The 10,646-nt window shown below is 49.4% G+C and overlaps 1 protein-coding gene across 4 annotated transcripts in view; it reads left to right on the top strand.

Moving 5' to 3' along the window:
• Positions 1-5,366: 5,366 nt before the first annotated feature.
• TLE5 (TLE family member 5, transcriptional modulator) overlaps positions 5,367-10,646 on the top strand; it is a 29,640-nt gene continuing 24,360 nt past the window's right edge. For 3 of the 4 annotated variants that reach the window (XM_069216612.1, XM_069216610.1, XM_069216609.1), the window contains exons 1-2: positions 5,367-5,564; positions 9,288-9,385. In XM_069216612.1, coding sequence (XP_069072713.1) covers positions 5,538-5,564; positions 9,288-9,385 — 125 coding nt within the window. In that variant the 5' untranslated portion in view covers positions 5,367-5,537. The remainder of the gene's footprint in view (positions 5,565-9,287; positions 9,386-10,646) is intronic. The other variant, XM_069216608.1, reaches the window with a different exon arrangement.

Below are 10,646 nucleotides of genomic sequence, written 5' to 3'. Positions count from 1 at the left end.
GATTTGTAAAGCGCACTACTCACCCGTGAGGGTCTCAAGGCACTGAGGGGAGCAGGGTGTGGGGGCTGCAGAGAGGATGTTTGCACAGGCGTCAGATTTCCCAGTCTTCTGTAATCATGGCCAATATCTATATCATAGCTATAGAATCTGTCTACTGATTGCGTTTGAGTTGCTTTACATCGAATACATTACTGGTATCTCCTGTTCCCCCACGCCCTCTTCCGCTCCCTGTCCCAGCCCTCTCACCCTCCCTCCTCCTTCTCCATCACGGCCCACTGCTGCTGAGGGGATACATGGCCATGATGCTGCTGACAGCCAGAGACCCTATTGCACCCATGCACCAACATAGTCACCAGTGGCTCCAAGGTGAATGCAGATTAGCAATTTGGGGGGCTCTCTGCTGGGGCAGGTTTGGGGTGCACTAGCACAATGCAGAGAGAAGTAAAGGGGGGTGCTAGCACAAGAGGGAGAGAAACAGGTAGAACCAGAAAAGTAGAGAGGAAAGTGGAGAGAGACTGGCAGAGATATTGTGAAGGTGTATTTCTGCTTAGCTGAGGCCTCCTGCGGATGGAGAAGACGACTGCCCATTCATCCCTGCCAATCAAAACAGAGACTGAGGGGGGTCTTTCATTGCTAAGCCACGATCTTGCCTTCACTCTCAGAATGAAGACTGAATTCCCACGACACAGATGGGAGTTTGGTGATGCCCTGTACAAGATGGTAGAATGAGACCTCAGTATCCTATAGAAATGGTACTATGAAACCTTATTCCGCCATACAAGATGATACTATGAGACCTGATTTTCCTCTAGACATGGTACTATGAGACCTGATTGCCCTGTGTGAGACCTGATTGCCCTGTAGACATGGGACTGTGAGACCTGGTTGTCCTGTAGACATGGGACTGTGAGACCTGGTTGCCCTGTAGACATGGGACTGTGAGACCTGATTGCCCTGTAGACATGTTACTATGAGACCTGGTTGTCCTGTAGACATGGGACTGTGAGACCTGATTGCCCTGTAGACATGGGACTGTGAGACCTGATTGCCCTGTAGACATGTTACTATGAGACCTGGTTGTCCTGTAGACATGGGACTGTGAGACCTGATTGCCCTGTAGACATGGGACTGTGAGACCTGATTGCCCTGTAGACATGGGACTGTGAGACCTGATTGCCCTGTAGACATGGGACTGTGAGACCTGATTGCCCTGTAGACATGGTACTGTGAGACCTGGTTGTCCTGTAGACATGATACCTTATACCCTAGAAGCAGCATTTCAAGCACCCCTAAACGTATTCACTACTTTCAGCCAAAGACTGTCAAGAACCCAGAAAAGCATGTCCAGACACACAGGCACTGGCAGTGCACACACTACTTGAGAGAACTATGACCCCCCTCCATTAGGCACCGGGGCTGGGGCTGACCTGCGCAAGTGTACGCCCTCCCCCTTGCTTGCTAGGCTCCTCCGCGAGCCATCTGGTTGTGGAGCCATGGGGGATGCACTTGCATGGTTTGGGAGAATCGTTACCTGGTATACAATGAATGTCATTCCAAGCTGCCCTAAACCTACCTGCAGGTGTGCAAGAACCCAGAAACATGTTAGAAATGCAAGTGCAAGGTGCCCCTATGCTGGTGGCAAACAATGCTCTTCTTGTGAGTAATTCAAAAACTCTATGAACTGCATTTCTCATAATGGTACTGGCTTGTTGGCTGTGTACCCCCGCCCCTTTGTTAGTGTAAATGTATTCATGTGGCCCCATAGCCAGTGAGGCGGGCTTCAAGGTGCTCCCTTTGCACCTAGCCCACTCTGTGGAAGTCACAAATTTGGATGTGCCAAGGAGACACTTTTTAGCAGAATTCAAGATGCGAGCTGAGGCACATTATACAATTGTTTCCAGAATGCATGTGGGGGCATAATATGTATGTTGTATCATGTATGTTGTGCTGCTCCTGGTTTGATTACTTACATAAAAGATCAGTCTCGCTGCTGTGTGTTGACTCCTCCAGAGCCTTCTGGTTTGGGACGAAGGTGGTCCATGGCACAGGGCGAGGAGTTAACACGTTTGGAGGTGACCAGAGGTCCAACAACTAGCAGGTGCAATTGGTTTGGGATGAAAGGAGGAGTCTTTTTTAGAAGTTTGATTAGGTGGAATGTTTTGACCAATATCTTAACTTGAACATCCACCCTGGCTGTTCGTATTACTCCTGCTGCACAAGCTTTGGTGTTGTCAGGGATTTGTAAAATGAAGAAGGTGGGTTGTGAGTACAAGCAACCAATATTTTTAGGGAAGTGCTTTGGGCTTAGCACCAAAAGTTCAGTTTTTGGACTATTCTCTTTAAAGAATTGTTGCCCATCCATACTTCGATGCTGGTGAGGCAGTTTATGTGGCTTGGGGGATATATTAATTTAAAATAGATATGTGTGTTGTCCCTGTAATGATATTGGTGTTTTGACCACTGACTCCACGTTGAACTTAGCCTAGCAGCACACCGTCACAGCAATGACTACCAGCTTCACTTTGCCTATTTACTTTATTTTAGCATTAGCCACCGCCACTTTAAAAGCTGCAAGTAGTTTTCCATGTTGTACAATGTGCTCATGTTTTTATTCTTTGTGTTCTTTCCCACCAAGGGCTTAGGCTGATAAGAACGTACTAAGATGGCAGGGAACGGTCTTGTTTTGAAGGGGCACCTTGGGATTGTGGCCAAGTCCTGATGTGTTATTTTTAAAGCTGGCCTAAAGTAATCAGCATTTTTTAACAATAAACTTCTGCAGTGAGAGGGAGATTCCAGAATTTTCATCTCGTATTTGTTCAAAGTATAAGAGGCTGAGACCAGATGGACCGGGGACCGAGAGTGATTCAGATCTCAGACATGCCCAGGACACTGGGGTGTGTCATCCTTCCAGTGAGGATAATTGATCTCTCTCTCTCCTCAATCAATTTTGGGATCTGGTGATCTGATGCTGATAGGAGGGAGATGAAGCAGTTGTGCCCTTGCCTCATGGTGATGCATATTTTTTAATTCATTATTTGCTTTGCATTCTAATATAGATACATATATTTGCTGTGTATATGGCAGTGGAGAATCATTTGTACATGTTTTCATTTCATTGCTGTGACCATTTTTTTAAATGTGCGCTTTCAGCATGCTGACCTTCCCTTACGACCTTGCAAAGTGAAATAATAAATATGTTTTTTACACTAAGAAGCGCATTCCAGAGATTTTTGTCAGTGCATGAGTGTTTCAGCTCGGTCATTAGTGAAGCAAAACAATCCCTAACAGAACTGAAGAACAGATGGTGGTAGCAGCGATAGTCCATACCTGCCTTAATGTAAAATGACAGTAATTTTGGCTAAACAAAATGAGAGCCTCCTCCTGAACGAGAGCCGTTTACACGAATGATGCTGCAAGAAGGGCCACTGACCTACAATTTGAGCTCCCACGTGCACACTAACATATAAAAACAGAAATATATAGATAAATAAATCCTATTAGAAATGCAATGAGTAAATGGATCATGCACACTACAAAGGTTTTGCAAAGATTCAGTCACTGAAGAAATGTATGTAGTCCCTAGTAAAGTTCCAACTTGTTTTAGATTATTCAAGCAATACTCAGATAAGCTGTTTTGAATTTATCAAACAATACTCAGCCGGCATGTGTTTCGCTCAAAGCTGTGTGGCATTTAGATTTTTCAAAACTTGACATGAATCATGTAATCATATGTTTCAGGGCCTCATTACGAAGTTGGCAGGCCGACCAGCAGCCCGCCAGCCCCATGGAGAGGAGACTGCCGTGGAGCTGGCTGGCCCCCCCAGGCCAATTACAAGATTTCCACTGGGCTGACCGGCACAAACCTCAGGAATCTGAGGTTTCCGCCGGTCATCAAAGAGGAAACCGTGCGGCGGCATTCACCTCGGCTCCTCTTGGACCGGAGGCCAATGCCATCGCATAGAGGGTGCCCCCAGCACCCTCAGAATACGCACTGTCTGCCGTAGCAGACAGTGTGCGTTCCGTGGGTGCTGGGCAGTGGGGCACCTGCACTGCCCACGACATGGTCATGGGTAGTGCAGGGGCCCCCTTGTGGGACCCATCACTGGCTTTCTGCCATCCTTTTCATGGCGGAGTCCCCGCCATGAAAAGGATGGCAGAAAGTGAATTTGCGATCAGCACGGCGGTGCTGCTTTAGGCATCACCGTGACTGAGCAGGACTTCGACCGCCGTATACCGGTGGCGGCAGTCCCCTGACGGTCCAACCGCCAGGGTCGTAATTTCGCAGTCAGACTGCCGAAAGTGTGGCGGTCCGACCTGCCAGCACGAGTCTATCAGTCTAAAGACCACCAGACTTGTAGTGAGGGCCTCAGTCTCCGCCAGTGAGGGAATTCAATAATATGGTTTTGGCTAAAAGGTCATAAGGCTGTACTGTTGTGGGTTTGACCAGCGGAGGGGGTGTGCCATATTGGAAACAACAATTTGTTAATTCAACAGTATGTTAGTGTATGGACTTGTCAGAATTTAGGTGATGTGGTTAATAAAAAGGCTGACACCACTCGTTTGCACACTCAGTTATGTACCACACTTCTGTCTTTCCTGTCTGCAAAGCTGAAGGCCACGCCATAACAATGCAGTGGTGTATCTTCTATTGGTGCAGCAGGTGCATTAGCACCAGGGCCCAGAGGAGCTCACTGAGCCCTGAATATTGCTTTAATTTTCAATTCAAGCAGCAGTCAGGGGGGACATTTGCCTTCTTGCGCTATGCCCATGGCCCAGTAGCCACACTACTGAAACAATGGTTTCATGGCTCTTGGACTGCTCAGTCCTAGTCTAATGGAAATGAATAATTAAATAAAGAACCAGTCCATTATCCTAATTCGAATCCTTGTTTCAGTTACCACTGTTTTAGCATGAGCCAGGCATTGCATCCCTTGATCCACCCTAGCCACCACTGCTACCACCAGAGGTCGCTGCTATTAGTGGTCTCGCTATTTAGCCTCCTTCATTGGCCCTCTCAGTTGTGGATTACCCCATTGGCTTACCATCAATAGCCTTGTGTGGTATAAACAACAGGCATCGATGATTGACAGGCCTGTCAGGAGGCCAGACGTTATTGGACCACATATGTAGAATGAAAACAGCGATTGGTGTGTGACCGGGGACTATTTTGATTGGTCTGTCTCTAGGGGGGCCTGGGATTGGTGTGTCGCTAGTGGGGGTTTGTTGATTGACAGAGCTGTCACAATCGGCGCTGTTTATTGGGCAGCACGTCTTTAGGCGAGCGCTGTGATTGGTCGTTCTGTCAGCAGGGGGCGCAGCGATTGGCAGGCCGTTGACAAGTGGCGCGCTGATTGGCCAGCGTGTCAGCAGGTGGCGCCCGAACGCTGCTTCCTTCCTGAGCCGCCATTACGGGATCCTGCGCCGCAGTGAGAGGCGGAGACAGGAGCCCGGGGTAACGAGCGAGTCTATCCGGGGAGAGCGCCAGGGGAGCCGCGGGGAGACGCCGACCCCCCCCTCCCGGACACCGCCCGACGGACATGATGTTTCCACAAAGCCGGCACTCGGTGAGGCGGAGGGGCGCCTTGAAGACCCCAGGGGCGGGGGTGGAGGGCGCTGTGCACCCCCAGTGACCGGGGTGGGGCCGTCCCTGGAGACCCCGGGTGACAGGAAGTGGGGTTCTGTGGCACCCAGTGGTCACGGGGGGGGGGGGGGTGAGGGCCTCTCAGTCCCACCCACAGGCTGGGAGTGGGGGTGTCATTAGTTTGGGGGGGGCTCTCCCCAGGGACTAGGAAGGGGGCTCACGTCTCCTCTAAAGTGGTGGTAGTGATGATGAAGGGGGGCACTGTCAGTCCCTTCCCCTGTAATGATGAGTGGCGGTATTGGGGCAGTCACTTTAAAGAGAGGGGGTGTTCCTGCCCCTACAGTGATAAGTTTTGGGGGGGGGGCTACTATGGGGGCCCCTTGGTGAGACGGGGGCTGTGTCTGTCCCTACAGTGATGAGTTTTTTTTTTTGGGGGGGGGGTCTATGGGGTTCCCTGCAGGAGATGGTAGCTGTGTCTACTCCTACAATGGTGAGTTAGGGGGGGGGGGTCTAGGGGGTCCCCTGGATGAGAAGGTGGCTGTGTCGGCCCCTACAGTGATGGTTCGGTTGAGAGGAGGATGTTGGTGGCAGGCTTTATATTTGGAGGGGTTCCCCCAAATGATGGGGAGAGAGCTCTTCCTCGCCCCTACAGTGAGGAAAGGAGGATTGGTGCCAGGCAGAAGAATGGGACCCCCACCACCCACCCATGTGATTGGGGTTATGAGACGTGTAAGAAACGATGGGGGTAGTTGGGGAAGCCTGATTATCACCTGCCACCCCATGGGGTCTGGAGGGTAGAGGAGCGTCAGACCCCTATGGTGAACGTAGGGGCAGTGATTGCCTCATAGACGCAGGGCAGTGAAGACTGTAGGATTGAGGTTTTGGGACCGTTAGGGCATTAGGTTAGCTAGTGACGCATTCGTTTCCACCAGATTTCTTAAATCCTCCCCTTTGCGTTACTCTTACAAGCATGCATCCCAGGTATGCACAAAAGCACAGCAGGCATCACGCCTTCTCATACCTGACCCTTAAATCCTGGAACTACCTCCAATAACACAGGAGAGCCTCCTTCTCCCTTCTTGTCTCTGTATGAAGCCGAAAACCTGGCTGTTCGAGTAAGCCCTCCAGGGCTGACCTCACACACCGGCTACAAAGCGCCTAAATATCCTCACGGGAGATAATTGTGCTATAAAAATACTGTTAACATAACTAGGGCTGTGCAGGGTGCTTGCCTCCACTGGCAGAGCTAACTGAGTTTTCGGAACTCCATGCACCGTTTGGAGCGCAGAGTTGTCCAAAAAACTCGATGAGCTCACCCGGTGCGTGCTGCAGCCCTTTATGGGCTGCACAATGAAAGCGTAGACAGTTTGTGCTTGCTCTGTGCAGCCCATAACTGGGCTGCAACGCGCACCGGAGCAGTGGAGGCAGGCAGCTGCACTGAGGAGGACTGGTCGGAAAGGAGGACCCCCACCCTCCCAGGAAGACCCAGGTAAGTCCTCTTCTCTTTTCTCTATTTGTCCATTGTTTGTGCACACTGGTGCATAAACAAGGACTGAAAGGGCAGCTTTCACTACCTATAGCCCTGTCCTGAATTCAGGCCAGGGACGTAGGCAGTGAAAGCTGCTGTTTCAGGCCTCTCTTGCACGGCCTGTCCCGTTTGCAGTGCACATGGGACAGGCTGGTGCACAAGAGGCCTGTAACAGCAGTTTTCACTGCCAAGGCCCTCTCCTGAATGTGCAGGATCTTGGAAACCCTAAGCAGGTTCGGCTGACCAGGCCCGACCCTGCTTAGAGCTTTTGAGATCCGGCGCGTTCAGGACTCTGCGGGTCATGGAATTCCACTGAGTGTTTTTTTTTTTTTGGGACTCCGTGAACTCCGCCCAGGCTTAATAACAAGGGCAAAGTAGAGATGGGTGTGAAAGAGTGCTGGAAAAGCAAAAAAGATCCGGCGCGTTCAGGACTCTGCGGGTCATGGAATTCCACTGAGTGTTTTTTTTTTTTTGGGACTCCGTGAACTCCGCCCAGGCTTAATAACAAGGGCAAAGTAGAGATGGGTGTGAAAGAGTGCTGGAAAAGCAAAAAAGGCAATGGGACAGTATAAGTCATGGTATAAAGACTTATTAAAGGCTACAACGAAAGTTGGTTGTAAAAGCAATGGGGGGTAGAAAAATCTGTAGGTGCAAGTGGTAGTAAACACTATTGTAATGAGGGGAAAGAGGCAATATGTCCAGTGCACCATATGCAGAGGGGCAGTAAAAGCCTTAAAGGGCTTGTGGAGTAAAAGCTGAAGGGAATGGAAAATGGGACAGAAAATTTAACAAGGAAAGGAGCACTAAAGGCAATGAAAGTGTGGAAATTCAGTAGTAAGTCATAAGGCAAAGCAGCAGTAATTATCTTTAGGGGGCGCCAAGGGATACATGGATACAAACAGCCGCCTTTGGCCGGTACAAACCTATAAAGAAAGGCCTCTGGGGCAGTAAAGGCCATTGGGATTTGCAGGTGGGGACACAAAGGTGTGGACATTCGAGGGAGGATTTTGTCATTGGGATGAAAGAGCAACGCAGTTGGGTAACTAGACAGTGCAGTGATGACCATATGAGCAACTAAAACTTTCTTTTCTCTAATGACTCTGCGAGGCAAGATGCATCTATAAAACTATCTTCTCTTAAAAGGGAGCTTGACCTAAATAGTCCAAAGTACCTTTTTCAAAACCAGACAATCTCTGGGTACTTCTTCCTGGTTAGAAACAAATGAGATATTGTCTACAGATGTACTCATTGTCAAGCCATGTGCATCTGCTCTGGAATCCACAAGGTTCCCAAGTGTCCCTGAAAGAATACCGTCTCAACAAATACCTTGATGATTCCTTTCGATTCATACGACTCTTAATGTAACTTAAAATCCTTTATTTTATATTTGAAGAGTGGTTGGCCCATAGACTCTTAATGTTTCATCAGAGCAATGGACCTGAAGATTGTTTAGGGAAATGCAAGTCCCAGTAATATCATTAGAACATTGTTATGAGGATAAACCTTTCCACTTGAAATCACTGAGCCCCTGTACTCAGATCTCCTACATATTCTGGGCTGGTGCTGGGATTCCTCTAACACTGTATTAGCATTTTTGTTAAATGTCTCCAGCAGTTGTAATGCATTGATAGGAATTGTATTGGAGGGCATGTCAGTAGTGAGCTGCTGTAAAGTCGCTCCAATCCCAGAACCTTGTTCCCCATTGCAAGTGAAGACGTATAAGATAATGGGGCATGGTAAGAGGTTTTAACTAAAAACAATTAAGGCCAAAAGTACGGGTGCTGCTTGGGCATGAAGGGGAAGGTGCCTGGCTTGCTGAGTGGCAGATGAGTGTGTAGTACTTGTGGCTTTTGAGTCCAACACTTTTTGGTCAGGGCCTGGACTTCCTGTAAAAGGTTCACGCTCTCAAGGCCCTGCTTCCCTGTGAAGTACAGGGGGGGGGTTCCTGAATACGCAGCCAGCCTGTGAGCTAGAGACCTATGTATGGGCGAGGACTGCACCTTCGGATCTGTTGAAGCTTGTAATTCAGGACCACAGTAAACACTTCACCCTGCTAATGCTCGTAGCACGAGTACCTGTGAATGTGGGTGCTGACGCCTTTTGTTTAATGTATTATACCTGGAAGCCTGCATTATGAATACAGCGTTATTTACAAACTGATCTTTTCTTACATTGAAGGGCTCGTCTCACCTGCCACAGCAGCTGAAGTTCACCACCTCTGACTCCTGCGACCGAATAAAAGATGAGTTTCAACTTCTCCAAGCACAGTACCACAGGTATGCTTCGCAGCACCACATCAGATACCCTTTCAGCCACCGGCTGGGTGTCCCGCAGCAGAGCCCCTGCACAAGTCACCCAAGCTCAGTATGACAGATAGGCCTCGTGGCACAAACGCGGTCCAGAGGGACACACAGCAAGTCCTCATGGACGCTCTTTCAGACACCAGCCTGATGTCCTGGAGCAGAGTCTCAGGCCACTTACCTAGTTTTTCACCTCCCTCCACATAACTTCCAAGATATGAAAGGGTTGAGGTGGTGGGCACACTACAGCCTATTCTACCCTCCCCCCCCCCCCCCCCTTTATAGACAACCCAACTGATGTTTAGCGAAAGAGGATTTTTTAAAATTTATTTTTTAAAGTGGTCGGTCTGCTCAACCAGAACTGCAGGATCTGTGACCCACTCCTACCCTGTCTTTATTAGATAGGGAGTGTAAAAAATCAGGGTATCTGTGTGGCCGCAACAGTTGTTTAAAATGGATGCCTGAAGATAGCTGGGTTCATGCATGTTCTTTTCATGTAAGTGTGTTCAGGGGGGGCCATATTGGCTCCAGGAGCGCCAGATCCATGCCAGATTTTGTTTTAGACTTCCACATATGGTGAATTTTAATGCAATAGATAGAACTCTTCTACATAGCCATTGTTTATTCCGAAACGGTCCTGGTTCAGTCCAGCTGGACATCTGTTTGACTATGGATTTACATCTTTTCTTTTTTGATCAGTGCCAGCTGTGTGTGAGTTTCATTCATTATTTAAATAATGGTGAGTAGGTCCCTCTTTCATGCATGCAGACAGGTTGTCTTAGAGCAGAGCCTGACCCTTTCGCGAGGTTCAGACTGTGCTCTAGACTCTGCTTGCAGCAATCTCTTGCATTACACACAACTTCCTGCCCTATGACGTGGTAGGTTACTGGTTGAGCAGGGGTTGGATTTTTCCAAGAGGCCTCTGATTGGTGGAGGCCGCAGACCCCTTCATCTCAGTGTGGCTTCTATGCAGACTGGGGCGAAAACCCGTGCCCAGCCGCACAGGATCAGGGCAGTGATGGCCAGCACTGATTGATGCACACCTCCTGGCGGAGCACTGCTGGGGACCGGCGGGCACCTGCCGGGGATCCTGGGGTATGTGTCCAAGGGGGACGAGTGCTTACTGATGGCCTGAGTGGGGAGAGAGCACTCTCGGGCAGCCCCAGCCCTGTGACGCACAGGCCTTGGCAGTCACGTTAAGGAACTCCGAGCTGCCCCGCCGCCTGCGTCTGTGGCC

This window comes from Pleurodeles waltl, chromosome 12 (assembly GCF_031143425.1).
Source record: "Pleurodeles waltl isolate 20211129_DDA chromosome 12, aPleWal1.hap1.20221129, whole genome shotgun sequence".
In the NCBI taxonomy this organism is placed as follows: Eukaryota; Metazoa; Chordata; class Amphibia; order Caudata; family Salamandridae; genus Pleurodeles; species Pleurodeles waltl.
This window is presented reverse-complemented; position numbering and strand designations above follow the sequence as displayed.